This window comes from Echeneis naucrates, chromosome 15 (assembly GCF_900963305.1).
Source record: "Echeneis naucrates chromosome 15, fEcheNa1.1, whole genome shotgun sequence".
Lineage (NCBI taxonomy): Eukaryota > Metazoa > Chordata > Actinopteri > Carangiformes > Echeneidae > Echeneis > Echeneis naucrates.
The window spans coordinates 6017215-6039462 of NC_042525.1; the positions used below are offsets into that span (position 1 = coordinate 6017215).

General features: G+C 42.8%; 1 protein-coding gene across 1 annotated transcript; it reads right to left on the reverse strand.

The window, feature by feature from the left end:
* Positions 1-299: 299 nt before the first annotated feature.
* lhcgr (luteinizing hormone/choriogonadotropin receptor) lies at positions 300-8800 on the reverse strand. Its single transcript, XM_029521914.1, has 11 exons — positions 8546-8800; positions 8268-8339; positions 6260-6334; positions 5934-6008; positions 5391-5465; positions 5043-5120; positions 4797-4865; positions 4285-4359; positions 2700-2888; positions 2473-2523; positions 300-1701 (listed from the first exon to the last, which is right to left on the reverse strand). Exons 1-11 carry the CDS (start codon positions 8707-8709, stop codon positions 552-554), a joined length of 2073 nt encoding a protein of 690 aa, XP_029377774.1. The 5' UTR covers positions 8710-8800; the 3' UTR covers positions 300-551.
* Positions 8801-22248: the final 13448 nt, after the last annotated feature.

Genomic DNA, 22248 nt, shown 5'->3' on the forward strand with positions numbered 1-22248 from the left:
AGCTGAGAACGTGAGCTCCCTGAGACCTCTGTGGCGGTTTCAGTCTCCCGAGGACAACAACCCCAACAGATGGCACTAAAACTCATCTCTGAGCTGAAGCTATGACTCACATTTGATCACATTTACTTCAACGTATTCAAACTTCAAAACTTCCGCCTCTGTAAGGTAACAATAATAAATAATTTCCACGTGTTGATCTTTAATGGAAATAATGTCTCTGCTCAAAAAACCCATCTTATTCAGGTGCTGTATAATATCACTTGATCTCATCATTCCTGCTCCATCATTGTGTTGTTTAGTTTTTTTTTTGTTTAGTTTTTTTTTTTTTAAAACCACATTACCTGTGTAGAAGTGGAGGCTGCAGCACTTGTCTTCAATTTGAGGTCTCGTGATCCTGACTGATGAAACTTAGTGAACTAACCTAGATCAAATCTGGCTGGCCGTCTGCCACGTACAAGACCGAAGAGCTTCACCTTGACCTAAATTTTTGAGGAAATGCTACATCTTTAGCAAGACAGCAGACGCTGCCTTTTAAGTTCATAGTTGAGTTCTCATGTGGTTCCCTTGCTAAGAAAGCAACCCTTCGTCTTGATGTGGTAGGCATAGAAGCTGAGTGAGTGGGGTTTTCTGGTGGACATTGTTTGGGTGCAGGTGAGGTGTGAAGCCAGAGTCTGTGACCTGTAGAAGTCAGAGCTGGCTTGGCAGCAGCCACAGCGGCTCAGCAGCAGACACATGTCCTTCCTGAAAGCACGTGTGAAGATGGTGTACAGGAAAGGGTTGCAGAGGGAGTTAATGGGATAAAAAAGGATGAGCAGGATCTTTGAGTGAGACACAGTAATGAGGGGCATACGCAGGGCTGCAGAGATGGCGAAGAAGGAGATTGGCGCCATGCACACAAAGTCGGTGAAAATGAGCACAGCCATGCGTTTGGCAATCTTGGTGTCTCCGTGGCGAGTCGAGTGCTCCGGGTTGTGAACGCTCAGATATATACAAATGTAACAGTAACAGACCACGATGAAAGCAACAACATTGAGGATGAGCACAGCCACAATGTAGACCTGAGAGCCCAGCGTGTCGATGTCCATGGGCAGACAGATGCTCACTTTGCTGTAACTGCTAACCCCCACAAGAGGGAGCAGGGCAACCAGCAGAGAGAAGCCCCAGCCTGCCCCCATCATGGCTGCCACGTGGTGCATCCGCAGCCTCTTGTTGACTCGCATGGCATTGGTGATGGTGTGCCAGCGTTCAAGGCTAATCACTGTCAGCGTATATACTGACAGCTCGCTGGCAAACACCGTCAAAAACCCTGCGACGCCACACCCAGGCCCCGTCTGCCAGTCCGTAGCGTGGTTGTAGTACTCGTGACGGGAGTAGTGGTCCATGAAGGCGATGAGCATCAGGTAGAGCCCCATGCACAGGTCAGCGAAAGCCAGGTTACACATGAGAAATCTGGAGATGGTGAGTTTATGGTGGCTAATTAGCAGAATAAGAAGTACAGCCAGGTTACCGCTCACAGCGAAAGCTGTTATCATCCAGGTGAGGCAGCGCAGGAAGGAAAAGCCCAGCAGGTCCTCACAGGGGTTAAAAGCATCTGGCTTTGGGGTGCACTCGACAAAGGGGCTATTAAGACAATGAAGTTCCAGGTCAGGATACTGGAAGTTGATGTCATCAGTAAGACTCACACTATCAGCGGCGGGCTCTCTGAGGAACACAAACAAACAGGAGGATTGACAAAAATAAAGGGACTAATGGAGATTATTGAGGTGAGGTGATGCAAAGAAGGGGGACGGATTACTATCTTTTTGCTGTAGAGCGCAAACTTATTTTGGGAGCACAGCGAGAAGGCTCTTTAACTTGTTCTAATTGCAGAACGTGTTTGAAAAGTGTGGCCAGGGGTCCCAGAGGGGTCCTTGAGGTCCCCCAGCAAAAATACTTTCCCTCAATAAGGGACACAATGACAGAATACTTTACTATACTGATCTTGGGAGTCAAACACTTTCTGTAACAAAGCAACTAGGAACAAAAGTCTTTTCGGGTGCAGGCCCATGATCTGATTTGTGTCAGTTTTGTGAGGTGGATGTTTGTTATTGCTGATAATTAAAATACAGAGAAGTTCGTGATGTAAAATGACAGCTCGTGGTTAAAAAGCAGATGGATTTAACAAACAGGGCCGTTTATATATTCCTTGAGTTTTCCAATTACGCTTTTTTTTTTATTATTTTTTTTTTTTTTTATATATATATATATATATATATATATTGACTGCCAGAGTAGATGTCAAAGTCTTTGTACACTTTTAGTTATTAAATGGCAAAATGAACTGCTTTTTTTCAGCAGAGTTGGGGTTTGTCCTGATGAAATAATAATAAAGTTGGGGAGGATATAAATGTTTTAAAGTGTGAGCTATAAAGTCCACCTTCCTTCCCACCTTAATTGCTTCTCTAGGTACAGTCCCCAAGTGAAGTAACTTACCTTACAGCACTGAGATCACAAAACTTTGTGAAGTTCTTCAAGGCACTTTCCCTTTAAAAATAAAAAAGAGAGAGAGAAGAAAGGAAAGTAGTTAGACTGCACAGATGTCAATAAGCTCAACTGGTAATTACCAAACCGCAGATGATCTGTATTCACTGGACGGAGCTTTTGTTCTTTATGCAAATGTGAATGGATTGGTAACATCTCTGGGAGCGGCCGCCAGCTACCTTTGTTTCCGACGCCACGTGTGGAAGGCACAGCAGTGGCTCGGGTACGTGAGCGTGGCCTCCACCAGCTCAGCCAAACTGTCCAGGGGGGGGAGGCTCTTCAGAGCGAGGGCAGAGCGGGCTTTCAGAAACCTCACCTGCTGCAGGCCTTTGGGTGGAAGGGAGCTCAGCGCTGTGAAGGAAACATCCCTGAATCACACGCAGAGAAAGTAAACATACATTTGAGTGGAGATTAGTGAAGTTCCTACCAATAAAACAGAGTTTTTATGATGCACTGGACTGCCACAAGCCACCACAACAGCTTTGGTCTATGTGGAGTGGGATTTGATGTGTATTTAAACTCTGTTGGAGGGTTACAAAGCCAGGTTTTCCTGTGAAGGGCCTGTCATTTTGTGTTCTGTTGATGGTGCTGGGAAACGCCGTTGCAGGGAAAATTCGCTGAACCTCCCACAGGTGTTTATTGAGTTCTAGTGACTGTGGCAGCCAAACCCTCATTCACAGTGTTTTCATTTTAATCAAACCACTGAGCAAATCATGCTGGGCTTTTTTTTTTTTTCTTCAAAAGAGATGCGCTTTCACAAGACAAAATGCCTCATCACACAGTGAGATCATAATTACAAAAACTGAAATCATTTTATCCGAAGTAAAATTATATTCAGGATCTCCGAGGTGGGCTCACTTCACTGGATACTTGTAACCTGACACTTTGAACCCCCTGCCCTAGAGGAGGACCTTTGATATTTCTGGCATGTCAGTGAATATAACAGGCACTCATTGATAAGCACGATAAGTGGGAAATTTTATATCGACCAAATAGGATTGCTTGTAGTCGGAGACCTTGTGAGCTGTAAGATCCTCAGACTTGGCTGTTTGCTCACAGTAATCAGTATTTGGCAGGACAGGCTGCCTTGTTGGTTGTTTATGTAGACAGACTGTCACTGCCCAAATGTTTATACATTAAAATGATAAACATTGTTATGAATATTAATCTTGCTTCACTGACCCAGTTCAAATGATTTCCCCCATGTTGTTGATTTGGACAGCGATAGATAATATGCGACTTTGTCATATTTTACTTCGCCTCAGTCGGGAAACTTTTCACTGTCATGCTCCTCCAAAAAAGCGTAAAAACACTTGCCTGCATGGCAAGGAACGTTTAAATTTCGCTAACATTTTCAACGCGGAGAGCTTTTACGTGACGTGCAGCATCTCGAGTGTGGGAGTGCAACTTTCAAGTTGATTATAGCTGATGTGTCAGCAACCAATTTTCTTTCCACAGCTAAATATCACAGCTGGCTTTCACTTGCAGTCATATTTCTGACCACCTGGTGGATGTGAGTGATGCATCGCTCTGCTTGTAGGTCAGTTTCGCCCTCCTGAGGAAAGCATTTGGAATCCTATCTACTGCATTCATTAGTCAGTCAGTTTTTTTTTTTTTTAATCAGGTCATAAAACCAAACCAGTGAAATACACAGTGCTCCAAAGCTGAGGGGAACTTCTTATCGTTGGCTGCTTTAAATAAGAATCTAAACAGATTTTTAAAAATTGTCTTTAATTATTGTGAACTCGAATTAGTGTCACTTACAGTAAACTTGGACCGGTGGCTCCTTCAAAAGCATCTTCTTCAATGTAATGGAGATACCTGTTGTCTCTCAAAATCCTACAAAACAGACACACAAAAATAACAGCTGCCAAACAAATGGCGTCTACTTCTTACTTTCATTTTGTATTATCCATACAATATGAAAGAAAAATTGAAAAGGACACACTAATGTCTGACAGTGCCCAAAAAACATTTTTCATTTAACACCGAGGAAGAGGAGCATTATTTTTAGACTGCAGGGGGCTGGCACATATCTTGTCCCCATCAACATTCAACAACACAGAGCAGAGCGAGAAAACAACAGGGCGTCCAATCTTTGTTTAGTCTTATATAACCGTTTATTTACTGGTACACTCCGTTTTTTTATGATTAGAAAAAGAAAAGCCTTAAAAGTGAACTGCATACTGAAGAGTGACACATTGTATCCGACCCGCTATGATAATGTTGTGTTTTTACCGTATGAGGGGAAAAATGTGTATTATCAAAATACTTACAGTGTATTGAGCTTGGTGCCATTGAATGCATGGGATTTTATTTCCTTGAAGCCGTTTCTAACGAGGTTCCTGCCAAGGACACAATGTTATAAATTTGAGTTTGCTGTCTTAGGCACCTATCACCAAGGTCAGAGAACTGAACATCCAATTACATAAACGTATTAAGACACATCGAAAAACATTCTGAACAAATGGTGACGAATTGTTGCTCCGAGCTCCGATAATGTAGCAAAATTCTGCACTTACATGTCAACAGAGTCCTCTGCGATACCCTGGAAGGAGTTGGCAGGAATGAAGTCGATCCTCATGTTGTCTGCTATTTCTCTGTACAGGGAGGAGATAACATCTTCTGTTCACTCAGGCAGTTTGGCCCAAATTATCAGTTAGACAAAATTATGTATATACATCGGGGAAAAAAAAGCTGTTGGATGAACTGTGACCCAATTTGCAGTCTTTGCAGCAGGACTCGTGGCATCGTGACATTGATAGATAACGTTAAAACTGGCCTCAGAATGAGCAACATGAGTTACAGCATGGGCAACGTGCAGGCTTGTAACATGCAGGAAGCACTCATTTTAAAAAGGAATTACTTACAGGATAAGATTTGGCGCCAACGAAGAGATAGTTGAGAAGTCTGGGAAGTTTATCAATCCTGTGTTAGAGATACTCCTGCGAAGACACAGATGATCAGAGACCTCTTAGGCCGAATCTTTAAAGTGCTTCCAAAAGAGATGCAGATTATCCCGGCTGGGTTCTCTGGTATTTCTCATCACTGTCCGACAGTGTCACTCATATTCTGTATGTTTGTCATCCCTGTCCATTTGGATTTACAGACGTGGACCAATGCAACGCACCAGCATTCATAAGCAGAGCCTGTCCCCAGTGTCTGTCGCTTTATAGAAATACATTATAGAGCGCACCTTCACGCTCTTTACCTTAGTGTGTTAATGATGTTCACCGTGTCACTTTGGCATGTTAGCATTTTTCCACACTCTGTCTCAATATTCAATATTTTGCTATCTCTTCTATATAAAACCAAATTTGAACTGTGAGAGTGAGATTGTAATGACCGAGCGGCGGATTGTTCAGTGGGGTTGAAATAGGTGTATAGTAAATATAAGAAATAATAAAACTTACAAATATTCCAGTTTTGGCAGGTCAGTGAAGGCCCCTTTTTCAATAACTCTCAGACTGTTAATATTCTGCAATGAACTGTTGGAACAGAAACAAGGACAAAAAATATGAGTAATTACAACAATGCTGTCAGTCGCTGTCAACAAACAAACAGAAAAAGCAGTGAATCCATCAGCAGCGGTGGAAGTCGGGCATTAAATGTGCTGATTTGTAATTGTGAGGCTAATCCTGGGGAACTTAGATGCAGGACACACACCGGTTTATTAAATGAACAATTACTTCCACAGACTTTGAATGCGACGTGCGATGGAAAGGTGAGTGCCACTTACATTTCCGTCAGGCTGTGCAGAGAGAGGAAGGCCCGTCTCTGGATCAGTGTGATGTACTCACTCTGAGAAATATCACTGTGACACAAAGAAACGGCTTCACATTAGTCAACAGATTGACAGGAGACAACAACGAGCTATAAAATTTCACTTCAACAAATATAGATGCTGACTTGAGTTTATTTTGGATTAATGTCCACACTGACGCGCTTTCTCTGAGAAATAGGGCAGAGTTGATTGATACACGGACACAAACCAAGAGGGAAATATTAAAATACCAAACACAATAATTCATACTTGCAGGACACAGCACACACAGACATGCATGCCTTCGCTTCCTTTCTGGAAAGAATCCAAACATACATTTTGGATGCATCTGGGCCGAGATGATGAAGAGATGATGTTTAAAAAGGAGGACTAAACAAAGACATTTAGAGACAAAGAAAATCAACAAGACTCCTTGATTTGCCCTTGAACACTTTGTTTTCTGACAGCTCACTTTCATCTCCATCTTCTTTTTGTAATCATCGTTTCAGACTCCCACTCTGCTACAATTAGCCAACACTGTTCTTGGGGTTAATGCAATTCTATTTCAATCTCACTATAAGAAGCAATTAAATACCTCCATCTGCATATTTTTTTACTTTTAATCCCCTCCTCTGATGGCATCGCATGTAATGTCATAATTACCATTTACAGTTCATGAAAAGCTTTTTCACTTGGTCATCTGGATAAAACTGGACTGCGATTTCCAGCTTGTCATCGCTGGCAATCCTCACAACGCTCCTCGTGTCATTTTACCTTGACCCAGCTTTTCACGGATTAAATTTGCAACTTCGTTTAAGCCTGAGCATATTTTTGAATGAACCCATTCCATGTAAATAGTAGATGTATGTAAATAGTAGATAGATAAGTAGATGGATAATAGAGCATCTGAGACCCCCCCCCAGGGTATCTGTATGTTTCATATATTTTCATGAAACTGTTGGGTAGAAAACTAATTAAATGGTAAAACTCCAATGAAGACGAATGATAAGGCTCCAGGACTGCTGAGTAATTAAGAGATGTAGATGTCAGTTGATATTTAACAAACACTATCCTTGAATAGAACAGGTCACCTCTCATGTTTTTATTTATATATATTTTTTTGTCTTTGTCTCCTCTAAATGGAAAAAACAAGTTGGCAATACAGACGTAATCTACTGTGACAAAAAAAAAAAAAGAAACAGTCGTCATGGTTTCTTAGAAAAATGGTGACAGAAGCATGCGGGTGAATCTTTTGTCTCACTGAACTTACACTTCTTTCACTCTGGAGATGTGCACCAGGAAGTGAGAGTACAGACAGCAGCATCATTTGACATTTTTTACCCACTTCAATGACCGATTTCTGAAATTGACATTGTTTTCATTGTCTCACGGCTGCGGAGGTATTCTCTGTCTAATAAAGTGACACAAGAAACTTCAATTCCTGAGTCATTTTAAAAGACAATCTTTTTTTTTTTTTTTTTTTTTTCAGTACAAAGGATTGTTTCCAGGTTTCTGTGGTGCCTATGCTCATGCTACAAGGATATACTCTCTGCTCCTGCTGCAACATGCTCCCATATTTGGATGAATTAGTTTTCCGATGCCAAATAGACATTGTGAATATTCTGCACACACAGACCAATAGAAGTGTAACTGTACTTGGGACATAATTTGTAAATCTACCCGCCTGCTTATTTTCTATTTTCCAAAACATCACATCACACTAAAGTGAGATTCTTTGCATTAAGTTCACCCAAAGCACAAGGTAGTGTTACTGACAATTAAACATTTGTGCACAAATTCGTGTGTACAAATTCAACTGGATTATTCTGGTCAGTTTGTTCAATCATTCGAATAGTCATCATTCGGCAGTAGCTCTTCTTTGCTTGAATGTTTCTTCAAGGCTGAAGCAGAGTGTGTCCTTTTCTAAACGAAGCCCACTTTAATGCAGCATTAATGTTGTGTGTTCTTTGTGTATCTCACTTACATTCTTGTGATGTTGATCAGCTCTTTGAAGGCATGAGTGGGCACTTCAGTCAGGGGCAGGTGAGTGAACCTCCTGGAACAATCAGAAATCAAATGAAGCACATTTACACTTTTTCAAGAAAAAAAAAAATTAATGCAAACATATTGTCCTTCAAATTCAATTTCTACATCTAATACATCTAATTAAAATGAAAACCGCAACAGTGCCCACAGAGTGAAGTCATAGAAGAAAGTGCCAGAGAGGATCCGGGCTGGATGTGAGGAGCTGTGTTTACTTACAGCCGAGCTGCGGACGTCTCGGTGCGGGACAGCTGACTGTCCCTGCTGCACCCAAAGGTGTCGGCGCTGCAGCGGCAGATGGCCGGGCAGCTATAAGCCCAGCAGGAGCGCACAGCCAGGACACCGGACAGTGAGACCAGGAGCCAGACCGCCCGGGGAGCCATGTGTGCCACCACGGAGCTATAAAAAAAAATTATATATTTATAAAATCTAAATTTAAAAAAATAAAAACTAACTCCGAGTCTCCTGAAAGTTGCAGTCCGATAAACTTCTCTAAGAGACCTCACATATGAAGCCAACGCCAGCAGGTTAAAATAGTATGATAGTCTCTCTCTCTCTTTTTTTTTTTTAGCTGCTCTATAACTGAGTCCCAGGATCGAGTGCTGCCTTCAGGTGCTCCCGTAAATGCGAGGTTGCTCTCAGTGCTCTGCTCTGACAGTGAGACTTGACAGCTGGGCTGCAGCGATGTGACGTTCAGTGGGTGGAGATCTGGCGTGAAAGACTGATGGGGTCCCTCACTGCCGCCTATAAGGATGCTGAGTGAGTTTCTTATCCTTTCCTCTCTTCTTATATATATTTGTTTTTTGGAAACTCCAGTTTCATAGGTTTTAAGTGTAATTATTGGTAATTATTGTTGTAGTTGTTTTAGTTGCCCCCCCCCGACTGATTTAAAGCTAATGGACCATAATTTAGTTTTCTAATTAGCAGTACATCATTTAGACTTTTAATTAACCATTTCTACTTGCATGGTGCACAAATTTGGCTCCAAGGGTATGCTCCTCCTGCTATTTAAAGTTCAGTTAACATTTAAAAACACTTATGGTTAGGGTCAGTGCCCCCGCAATGTTGCCCCACAAAAAGAAGGTCTGTTTATTAGCAAACAAACAGCCCTTCTTGTTGTGGGGCAACAGGGCTAACCACTATGCTGCTGTGCTGCCCACCCAAACAAGGCAGGTTCGGTTCCCGGCCTGGGGCCTCTCTGTGTGGAGGTTGCATGTTCTCCCTGTGCCTGCGTGGGTTTCCTCCCACTGCCCAAACACATCGTGTTTAGGTTGTGGCGACTCCGAATCGTCTGTAGGTCTGAGTGCGAGTGGTTGTTGGTCTCTGTCTGTCTCTGTGTGTTGGCCCTGTGATGGACTGGTGACCTTTCAAGGGTGACCCCGCCCTCGCTCAATGTGAGCTGGCTTCAACCCCCCCCGCGGCCCGGAAATGGATAAGCGGTAGAAGGGGATTGCCATTTGTGCTGTAACCAAGCAGCAATCCACTGCTACATCACCGTCTGGTTCGTTTTTGAGGCCTTGAGTTTATAATTTGGCCATCGGCATCTTGGTTTTCTGAGACCAGGAGGAAAAGGTGGAGCTCAGAAGGACAGAAGGTTGACTCCGCTCCGGCTGGCTCTGTAGTCTGTCCTGATTACAACGCACGCCAATCACATGGTAGCCACGCCCTAAAGCATACCTTGCTTTATGGTTGATTTTACTCTAGATTTAATGAAAAATTTACATTAGTTTGTATCATAGAAGATGTAAAACTGGAATCTGAGAGCAAAAAATCATTTGGAAAATGAACACTGACCTCTTAAATGAAGTCAGAAGTCAGTTGGAAGTCGCCCCCTGATGGACATCAGACATCGTGCAGGTTTGACCCACCTCTGGATTGGTTTAATTTTTCACATCCATTCTTATGTACAGTTGATGGTTGTCGCTCTCTACATATGGATACCACCATTTTCATTTGATTAAAAGTGTGCACATCTAGATTATGTGGACAGTGGTATGTGCCACGTTTGTGGAACGTATCCTTCAAATGGACTGCAAGCAAGTTTCTTAGACCAGCTCTCAGCTAGAAAGTCAGTCTTACTTGTTGGTCAGTCAGATAGATTAAATTGTTTTAGAAAGTGGACTAGGTTAGTGGAAATGAATGACATCCTCGGCCAATAAAAATTATATAAAGCAAAAATATTAGTTCACAAATTATCTATGGATGGGTTAGGGTTAAGGTTAACCCTCGTTTAGTGTGGAGGAGTTTTAGGCGCTATTAAAACCCCCTAGAAACGTATATATGATGCATCCAGAAAGTGGTCAAAGGTCTCGTAGTGTTGTAAAGAAACAATACACACTCAACATCCCATAATGACAAAATGAAGACAGAATTTTAGTGAAGTTTTTTTTTTTTTTTTTTTTAAACTATGTATGAAAAACTATGAACTATGAAAAACAAAAGTGTTTCAGTTCAGGTGCCTCCAATTTCTCTTGCTCCTCATAGCTGAGATTTTTCTACGCCTTTAATCGGACTCCAGGTGTGATAAATTCAATAAATTGGACATAATGTGGGAAGGAATACATCTTTCTCTGAAAGGCCGACGGCAGAGCTGAGACAGGATTGTGTTGAAGCACAGAATGCTCCAAAAAAAAAAAGAGGTTCCTGTATTGAAGGTTCCTGAAAGCATTTTGGCTTCTGTGGTTCCTAAATGAAAGTAAAGCGTTCTACCTTTTAACTGGTCAAACTGAGCATTTGAGTGGAAAAGGGCCTTGGTAAGAGAGGTGACGAAGAACACGATAGTCGCTGTAGCTGTGCTCCAACGACCCCTGAAAGGAAACACCGATACAATTAGAAGAAAAAACAAACACAAAAACATAAAAACAAAAGGCTAATGGGAATAAAAGCCCTCTGGTTGTGTGATTTAAAATGTTGCAAATCAAAATTGAGACATATGCCGCAGAGAAGTGTTGTTATTCGTGAGTCACACCAATCTAAATATGAATTCACATGGGGAGTAGCTGTGAAAGCTGCGACTTAAAAACAAAACACTGTTTACTTTGTTGGTATGCGGCAGTTTTATTTATTATCATTATTAAAGCTTGTCTGAAGTTTTAGACTAAAATGTGAGGGACTGATGTTTACTTTCTGGTGTAGACCATGTCTGCGGAAAGCCAAGGCTGATGTCAGCTGGATGTGTGATGTTGAACCTCAGTGATCTGATCGCTAACATTGGGGGTTGGCTCCATTGAATCAGTGCAGTGCTTAATCTGCGGAAAATGTTTCTTGCTGCAGCGACTGTCAATGGATGAAAATGCTTCTGCTCTTCTGTTTGTCCTTTTCACAGGATGGCTTTTCAAACTTGGTGAGAGAGAGAGAGAGAGAGAGAGAGAGAGAGAAATGCAACAGCACAAATTCAACATAACCTTTCTGCTGTAAAACCACACGGTCTTTTACACCTTACATCAACGACAGGCCGTGTCCCATTTACACCGGTTTGTCAAACGTAAAGCTTTGTGTCACCAACATCTCCTCAGCTGTCAGTGACCCTGACCCTCTTTATACAGCTTCCTCATCCAACCCCTGCACCCTGCCACCATAACCCATGTCAACAGAGCAGCAACACCTTCTTTTGACTGCTGCTGAGGAGCACTTGCACACACACACACACACACACACACACTCCACTCAGCTCCCCGGAGGGGTTACTGCCCAGTGCTGTTTACCACCGACTCTTGAATTCCCTGCCAGCCTCTCTGCTGAGAACATTGTCAAGTTCCAGTAGGTTGAACTGTGCCGAAGAAAAAAACACACTGACAGCGGAAGACAGACTAATTTATGCACGCGGACCTTGATGATTCAGCCCCATGTCTTCGCACTAACCGCCACGCTGTGCATCACATCACACCTAGAAGGTCACACGCAGCAGGGTGGGGGGGCGTTCGGGCAGAAAAGCAGTGATTTCAAAATCCGAGTTACAGCCCATTAACATTTCAGAAGTGCTTAACAGAGTATTCCAGTAGCTGCTGAGTTGACTGTGTTGGCTGTGTTTTAATCTGGGAGGGCACATTTAGAAACCGAGTGAAAATGAGCCCAGACTCTGTTTTAAAGTCTGCAGCTAACTACATAATTAATAGTAACATTCTCTATTCATTATTTAGTGTGATAGAAGAATGCACAATAAATTATTCTAATATTTGACATAAACAGTTGGTATTTGCGAGTCAAAATGGCCTCTAGCTTATGAAGCATCCTACCCCTGGACACACACATGCAAAATGCTTCGTTGTGATTCTGTTTGTGGTTAATTTGTTTTCCCTATTTGTCCTCATCGTGGTCTTTTTTTTTTTTTTTTTTTTACTCATCACGGTAATTTGCCAGTTGCTTTGGTTGTCATGCTGTGATCCAATATTTCTTTACTTGAGACAGGAGGGAAGTTAGCATGTCCCCCCGCACACACCCCCCCAAAAAAAACGACATTCAGCCCACATTGCAAGTTGATTTGACGTTTTTCAAATATCAGAACAAAACAACAAAACTACTGGTGGTTGGCGCAGCTCTCCTAATGTGCTCAGATTCAGACATTCTCAGTACGAACAAACTGCACGTCGTCCGAAGGGGACTCAGGTCATGCTTACTGAGCAGGATCTGAGCGTGTCCACACACGCAGATTAACATCGAAACATCCCTTTTTTGAACACTTCTGACCTTGCAATTTTTTTTTATCCATTCATGTTTGCAGCAGAAAACAACAATCTGCAAATGCTGGTGAGCGTTTAAACCCCTTGACACGTAAACACTAATGAATCAACTCCACATGAGGGGAAGATGGACTAAAACTCTTTTTGTAGAGCAAGTGGGGGGCAGATGAGAATAGTTGCCACTCAGAACTACGAGAAAGTGGCTTCAAAGACTTCCTGTAGGATTGCACTCCACACCGTCACCTTCTCTTCCTTGTTGCTGTATGTCGTTAGAGGTTCCTTTTTTAGGGACGAGCTTCTTCGAGGCTCTGGTTAGAAAGTTGTTGACCTGTTAGCATCCTGCCGGTTACCAGGGCGCATAAGGAGAGTGCGAGAAACCCAACAACACAACCTGAAATGATGTGATCTAGCACGACGACAGCGAAACAGTGCAATATACAGTCTATCACGAAACAGTGGAACGCAAAACGAAACAACACCGCACAGCACAAAGGGGGAAATTGCACCTCAGGACAAACATCAGTAAAACACATCAGGTCTGAGACAGAACCGGCTTGCAATCATTACAGAAGAGTGGTGGAAGCGGCAATCTGTGTCAAATGCTGTTTACTTGTTATTTCCACATAAAGTGACATTTTCAGGGAGTGGGTTCAAGAGCGAGCACACATCAGTGTGGCATTTGCAGTAATTGGCAACAAGGGCAACTGTGTGTGCTCTGAAATTCCCTTTGTTTTGCACTTCACTCAAGCTGCAGCCCAGAAGTGAACAACAACTTGTCCCCATCTCTATCAGACTGAACTATGATCTCTTAAAAAGTGAACAGGGATTATGTGAGCCCACTCCCAGCCACATTAAACCGGTAATATAACACATATTACTTCAAGTTTTTGAAATTGCTTTTTGTTAAGTTTTGTTTTTGCTTCATGGGGTGTTAGCATGAACCAATCCGTCCTGCAAAGAGCTCCAGCCACTGTTGCTTTGCAGGAAAATAGGGCAGACAAACCCTCTGAGCAGGCTTCGACCACACTGCTCTGCTTTTGTTTTGAAAAGCATATACTGCATCGTTTTCGCCTCCCTTCCACATTGCTAGAATTTTAGAAAGCCCTGAAACTGAAGCCAGATAACTCAATCCCATTACTGGGTGTGGGCTCAGCCATGACTGCCAGAAAGTCAGCGAAAGCAACATGAGTGTCACTGACCTTGCTGTCTTTGTTAGCAGCTGTTGTGGTGGTGAAATTCTGCACGTTAACACAGTGTTAACGCCTTAACTGCCTTTGTGGTTCTGCACTCATAGTTTTTTTTTTTTTTTTGTTTACAATTTATCAGGCAAGCACATTTTATAGTACACAATCAATTTCCTGTTCATGCTGGCCAGGTGTTTGTGAATGGCCATATAAATAGTTGCACTTGTCATGTAAATAGATGATTTCCGGGAAAGAGCTTGTTTTCATTCAAATGAAACCACAGCGGCATGACGCACAGCATCCTGTTATATTACACAATTATATTAGTATGCTAATATCAGTGGCTGAAAATAAGGATAGTGATAGAAGGGTTGATTTCCACGAATGGAGGGGAACAAAAGTTCTGTTTCATGCCAAACTCACTATGTTTCCTTTTTACTGGCAAGTGGCTGAACTTAAAAATACCCATTTAACCAAACACTTCTATTGATCCCTGTAAAGCTGGTCAAATGAAATTAAAAGTCAATAAAATGCACTTAATATGTTCACTCTTCATGACTCGTTTTTCCTCTGGATCAGTGCTTTGATGTGATTATTACTTTGTTAAAATTAGCCAGGGATGACTATCTTTACAGATTTTTCTGTTTGAATATATGTGATAAATACAAGCTTGTATGAGTGCGTCAGAGAGTTTTGTATTCCTGTGCTCACCCTAATCCTTTTGTGTTTAGTTGGTATGTGTCACAATCTCTGTTGGTTTCCACTCACCTGAACTCACAGCCCCGCCCACCTCACCTGGGCTCCTCCCCTCACCTGCTGCACACAGCTTCTCCTGATCACTAATCAAGTCAGTATATAAGCCTCTCCTGCTCCCTTGCTCACTGTTTGGCAGTTTGTTCTCAGCCCTCCTGTGCGGCTTTCCACCACTTCCACCGGACTGGTTCTGCCCCAGAAAGCTGACTGGCCATCTGATCCTGGGCTTGCCTATTCTCTGCTCCCTGGCTGCTCTCCCTGGAAGGCCCAGCATGTTCAGACCCTTGTAGGAGAGAATAAAGTTGAACCAGTCGACAAACACGGACCAGCAGTCTTCTCTGGGGTTGAGTCTATTTGCTGACTGAATGTACTCCAGGTTCCCGGTGTCGCCGCCGCCTCCTCCACAGCTCACTGATCGGGGGCTAAATGTTCGCTGTGAGCCCTCCTTCACACCTGTGGTCAGCAGTACCTTGTTGACTGGGAGAAGTATGGCACAGAGGAGCGCTCCTGGGTTCATCTTGGACCGCCAGCTCATGGTTGATCCTGAGCAGGCTGCACCTCCCTCCCTTCCACTTCACGAGGAGGCCGCCGTTCCATCAGCTCATGAAAAGAAGGGCCTGGTGGTTCGGCCTTCGCCCCTGAGTACCTCATCTCCTGAGACCTGCAAGCCTCGGAGGACTACGCTGACTGCCTGTGTTCCTTGCCTGCGCCCCCCCAGCCCGCCGTCAGTACTTGCACCAGGTCAGTGACATCCAGCTTTTGGGTCCAAACCCAGAACCCTCACAGTATCTCTTCAGCTTGTTCTTTGGATAACTTGCTTCCTGAACTTATTTCTGAAATTACCTTCAGTGCCTTCAGTTTATGCTGATATATAGCGAGGGTTCAAAATCTATATATATATATATATTTGCATTAATTCATGATGTCAGCATACGTACAATACTGTAAAAGCAAAATTTAAACTTTGGGAAGGAGGAGGAAAACCAAAATGATTTTTTGCCTTCACGACATGGAGAAATGAAGGCTCTAAACTCAAGGGCACCACAGGAATCTCATATCATGAACAAAGAAGTGACGGCCAAGGAGACGAGAGTGTCAAGAGAGTTCGACATGACAAAGCAGCGATAGCAGCACACGCTCACAAACCTCAACACACATACTGTACACTCTCACAGAGGACTTCTGCTTACTAATTTATTAACTTAATCCTCTGTGTTCATGAGTGAGTGCAGTGGATCTTGGCAACTTCCACTTCAGCAGGTTATAATCATTTCCATATGCCCTCTCATCACTCTTCCTCACTCCCACTCATAAGACACTTTGCAGTATGAGCACCATGAGGCTGGCATGTTAATGAACAGGGGATAAACAAGCAACCAACAAACAGGGGAGTCATTATTATGAATTATTAGGTGGAATTTATGCAGTCTTGTTTTTAATGGCATATGACCTTGAAGCTGTCTCTCTCAATTCTCATTTACACACACAAACGTACATAATACACACACACACTTGTGCACATACAATTTGTAGACGAGGCAATGCTCCTGACAGCTTATCGGAGCAGGAATTCACGGGTCCTTGGACATTCGAAGTGCATCACAGAGATACCACATCATAACTGAGTTAACCCTTTCACAACCAGGCAGAACATGAACCTCGTTCGGTGCAGAGTTTTGCAGCAACATTAAGGTTTCTTGACCAGTGCACAGGCCAGCAAAAAGAAAAGCTCTCACTTGCCCGTGCTATATTCTTTTCTGCCGTGTTTTGTTTGGCGCCTCGCCCTTTGATGCTCTTACTGTATTGATAGCTTTTGTCAGAAGTGGCTGTAGTTCTTCAGTTTGATCAACAGGCATCAGAGAGCACTTCTCTTTCATATGTGGGATTGAGTTCAGGGTCCTACCTGTGAAAAGGCAGCTGGTCTCTGATCACGGAGTCATTCTGATCTATTGCTGTAGAATAATCAGTGCTGTGAACATGAGACACAGGTCTGGTTGCAGAGTAGGTTGAGGAAAGTGAACTGAAATGATGTCCACAGAGTGGCGGATGTACAGGAATGCATTTATTTATTTTTATAGCGTGTCAGGACCGGTTAGCTCTGCGTTCATGAAGATTTCAGAGGTATTATGTTGTTTTAGAGTGATGCCTGATGTAAAGAGGAGCTGGTTATTTCAGCATCTCCAATCCAATGTATGACAGGTTTGAATAAATTTTAAGAAAAAAAAAATCTGTGTTTTTTAGCATTTGATGAAATTAATTTCTCCCCCTAATGGTCTTCTCTTCCTATGAGATAATTGCTGCCAATTAGCAAAGAGGGATAGTAACAGTTCCTTTTAAATACTTTATTTTAAACCTTTAGATGAGTTTAAAGATGAAAAATCTGAATTTGAAACTGTTCTTTGTTTTCTTCAGTGTCCAAAATCGAAACCCCTTCAATATTTCAATTTTTGCCAACCAGCAGAGTCTGTGTCCAGTCTGCAGGTCCAAGCGACACGCATACAAAGATCTTAGGGAAGTTTGCAGTCATTTAAATGTTTTTGTTCCAAGTCTCTCAACATCAGCTCCAGCACAGTAGCTAAAATATGTTTACTACAGGCAGATCTGCTCACAACTTCTCCCCTTCATGCAATTCCAGCAGATTTTTTTGGCTTCCATCAACATCAAAGCATCTCTTTCAGTGCCAGCTGGACTGCAGCAGTGGTGTGTGTGTGTGTGTGTGTGTGTGTGTGAGACTTGGACTAAGTCCCAGCCCTTGGCATATTTGTTTTTATAAACACATCTTAGCACACCTTTTCCTCTGGATGCTGTGACGTTTATCAAGGAGAAGAGTTGTTGTTCACTGAGGACACATCTCGCTGAAGGAAAGACATTTTGGTTGCCTGGTGGCTCTACAGAACGATCCACTCAAGTCCCTAAAAACACTCCCACTCATTTTCTTCGGGATGTCTGAGGACGGCACTGTCTGTACTTGGACACGATCTGAGCCTGGCCCTGGACGTCAAGCACCTTGAATTTATTTGCTGAAAGGAATACTGGGCTTTTGACCAACTACTATAATCTATGTTTTTATCAGTGATACAAACAATAAGCAAGTATTCCTGATAGAAGACTTTGTATCAACCAAAAGAGACAGAGTTAATTTAGTTCCACACTCTTCAACAACATTCACAGTATGAATAATTTGGGGGCCATTTGAGCCAAAATGACTCATAAAGGAGGAAATCTTCATTTTCTCGTGCTTCTGTGTATGAGGCAGATCTGTGTGCAGAGGGCAGCTGGTGCTGCCGATCAACATACACAAGCAGCTGGTACTCCTGGTGTCAACCAAATATGCTAATTAAAAATTGAAAATCAGAAAAGCTGCATTTTTAATGAGATGCGAATCATTATCTGACATGTGAAAACAGTGAAAACATTAAGCCACCAAATAGCAATTTGGGCGAAGAACAGAGATGACTGATCAGTTTCTGGTTGAGTGTAAAGGTTAATTACTCTTTGTTTGACTAAGGCACCTTTGTCCCAATGAAAGGGATTTGTATGTGGATGAAACACTTGCATTTAATGCATTGCCCTCCACATCCATGACTTCACTTACTACTAAGAAAAATTAAGGCGAGACTGAGCCCTGGGGTTGAGACACCAGCTGAGGAACCTCAGCATGCCCAGTTGGAGTTTATCTCAGGACCTTTTGTTGCATCTCAATTCCTCCACCCTTATTTCCTCTCTTTGCTCTGTGAACGTTTGTCTTTTACAACATTCCTGAGCGTAATCAGCTACTATCAGATATGAGTGAGCAGAAACTTATTTGTTTCTTGTCAATCAGGTGCTAAGTGCTGACTCTGCTAACACACCACAGTGTCCTGCGAGGAAAGGACAGTGACACCAGTGGTCACCCCTAACAGGATACTTCACAAGTCTCTTAAAGGGAGTGTTATGCTGAAGAAAAAAAAAAAGAAAAAAGGAATATCAATAATATCACGGAAATGCTCAGTAAGAATTGCATTAAGGCGAGCCAAGAAGTCTGAAATAATTGAATCTTCAGGCAAAGCAGAAATATTATGCCAATCGTTGCATCTAAATTGTATAAAAAACAAAATGTTAAATGTAAGTGGTCCGGTTGCTGACTAAGAGGATTTTGGAAAGTCACCTTGTTTCTGGCTTGTTTCTTGATGACGACTCTGCAATTGACATAACTGAGAGGAGACTAACAAAAATGTCAACCTCTGCGTTAGCAGATGCAAAAAAGCTGACAAAAAGAATGAAAGAACAGCAATGAAAAGAGGTAATGATGTCATGATGTGAGGAACAGGGGACGCTCTCGCACATACAGATACTTTTAACACAAAGAAGTCCAGCCAACCGACTGCCACCGGGTAAAATTATAATGGGCACAAGGAAGAAGATGAAACCACCTTCCCTTTAAACAGCCTGATCTTGTTCTGATTCTTGTCAGACACTGCTGATTTTTGGCTTCTGCTGTGCTTAAGCAGGAAATTTACATAGATTGCACAGATGTATGATGAGCTCCCGTTGTTTTGCTGATGTGTAAGAGTGATGAAAGGCAAAGTCAATGGCTTTAATGATTATTGTGCACAGTGTTTGCCGGGAAGGATTTTTAAAGTGGCAGCACCATAAATACCACCAGTTAAATGCCTGTCTTATACCAGACATCCCATTTAGTCTCCATGTCATTCTGATGTCTTTATATTTATATTTTGTGGTTTGTGCAATTTCATTTATCGAAGAACTCGTTCTTGTGAATGTTCAATGTTTGTTCATCAAGCTGTTTTTATTGGGAGAGGTTGCATAATGTGTCACATGTCAGCCTCGTAGAAATCGGCAGTGTGCTGTCACTGTAACGGAATATAAAAATGTCACTGACTATATTTGATTCTAATTCACCACACACACGCCACATCAGAGACTGCAACCTGCAGCCCCGACGGCAGGATCGGTCTCTGTGGTTTCTTGGACGTGCTGCAGCGTGATGCTCAAATGGTTGCAACTACACAACTGGGTTTGATGCTGGTCAGCCATAGTTAAAGGGCTCAGACAAACAAACAAAATGAAGAACACAAACAAATGCAGATTAATAGTCTGCTGTTGTAACACAATCCATCCGACAAATACTGCCTCGACAATCCCCCTCCCGTAATTAAGTAGAGAAAGGGAAGCGAGAAGGTCATTAAAGCACGTATTTATATGGCAAACCACTGTTACTGAATGGCAATTGTGTTCTTTTGACTGGGGCGCATAATTGGGCTGAACAATAAGCTTAGTGCTGTGCAGAATGACGGGCAAGGGCGCTTGGGGATGCTGCAAATTGTGCTCCGCCAGTGGTACACAAACTTTGATCATTACATCCACAGCAGGGAGCAGCACTGATGAATACCCGTGTTGACCTCAATACCCCCCAAAACGCATCCTGTAAGCCGCCGCCGAAGTTGGCTCACACATTATATTTTATTGCTGGAAATGAAAAGAGGATAGCTGTCCTGTGAGAAGTGGCCGTACCGAGTGCGATTACATCACGGACAAGAAACGGAGGAGAGGATTCAATTTGGGAAGGAGTGTATCACACGGACATGGTGGCCCTTGTGCTTGTCAGAGATTGGGAGAGAAAGGTGTTAATCATGCCACACCAAACCACATCTCCCGGGCTCCAGCTTTGGCTGTTTGAGCATTCTGCTGACTGAAATACAGTCAGTGTCAGAGAAAAGGTCAATGACATTGTTAGGAGGCCCTTTGAGGACACAGAACAGGTTCTCTTTCTTTGACAAATATAAACTTTAAGATGCTGTGCGCCTCCATGTTCTGTTCAGGAAACTATCGGTTAAGTCCCTAAGGTCACAACTTCTACACAGATCCAAAATGGAGGTGATGCAATTTACTGTAATTTGCCAAAGGGGCATTTCGGGGGCTTTTGAAATAGTCGCGATTCAACTATAATCCCTAACATAAAAAAATAAATAAAAAGGAATTAAAACCCTGTTCATGGTTCTTCAGTAATGGCCACTTACTGCATTGACATGTAGAAATGATCCCTATGTGAAGCACATTTGATCAGTAGAGGCAGAGAACTGTCATATTATCTACCTAAGCATGAGGGACTCACAGTAAATGATGCATGCATGTAATCCTTTGCATATAATCTCATTAATATCAGCCTCACAGTTTACTGTCACATCGCTTATCCTGATGCATACGGTGCACCCTACTGCTGCTTTAGATTCAAGTGTCAGCGGGTGAAACAATGGATAGGGTTTTTTATTCTGACTCACTGACAGCAGACAACATATTCAGTATTTAGAAAACAATGTATTTTTTTTTTCCTGCAGTTTTTTTTTTGGCAGTTTGGCCAGTTATGTATTTTGCAAAGGAATAAGGCAAACGGCAAAAAACAAAATAAAACACAGCCACCATCGCCTGCACACCTCCAACTCCTCTGCATGTAAACGGACTGTACTGTATCCTGCTGTAGGTTACCATGGTGACCACTGATGTCACCAGGGGATGTAAAGTTTTAAGGATTTAAGGATTTGCCAGATTTACCTTGATGAACTCTGATTTCAGCTTCAGGTTTTTCTGTAAATAGCTGAACAGATCTGAAGGAGGAATTTTTACGCAAGCGCTGCAGTCATCCGCTCTAAAACCGCAATCACTCCTCCCAGCAGACACCCCCGCCAGTTCAGCACTGACCGGCAAGTCATCTGAAATCTCAGCGAGAGCAATTAGAGCATCACAGTTTGGCGCACAGCACGACAGAGAATTTGTTTCACACTATGGTAAATTTAGTGCTGACGGATTTCCAGATGCCAAACCATTCCCGAGCAGAGCATTAAAATCGGTACCTCTGGGTTACTGCTGTGGGGCTTCTTCTTCTTCTTTCAGGTTTTCATAACCTGCGATTGCACCTATTCCTGTGTTGTGCAAGACTTGACTCACGGTGCGTCCGGGTACAATATAAAACTCTGCTCAGCACAACAGACAGCTGTTGAGGGATCAATGTGCAGCATCATCATTATTAAAAATGAGGAACTAACAGCAATCACTTGGCCATGCGCTGCAATCAATCCTGATTGGGCGAGATATGAAGACGAGAGGGCTGTCAGCGCTCCTGATCTTTAAGGGGGTCAAGTGCCATCGATCGCTGACTTTCCACGGAGACACTGACCTGTCATCGATAAGACAGATTAAGCTCTTAGTGCCAGCACATGTTCCTCCACCGCCCATCATATCCTCACCTCCTGTCTGCAGCGAGCTCTCTGTGACTCACTTCCCCATGAGTTTTCTTTGCGGGTCCACA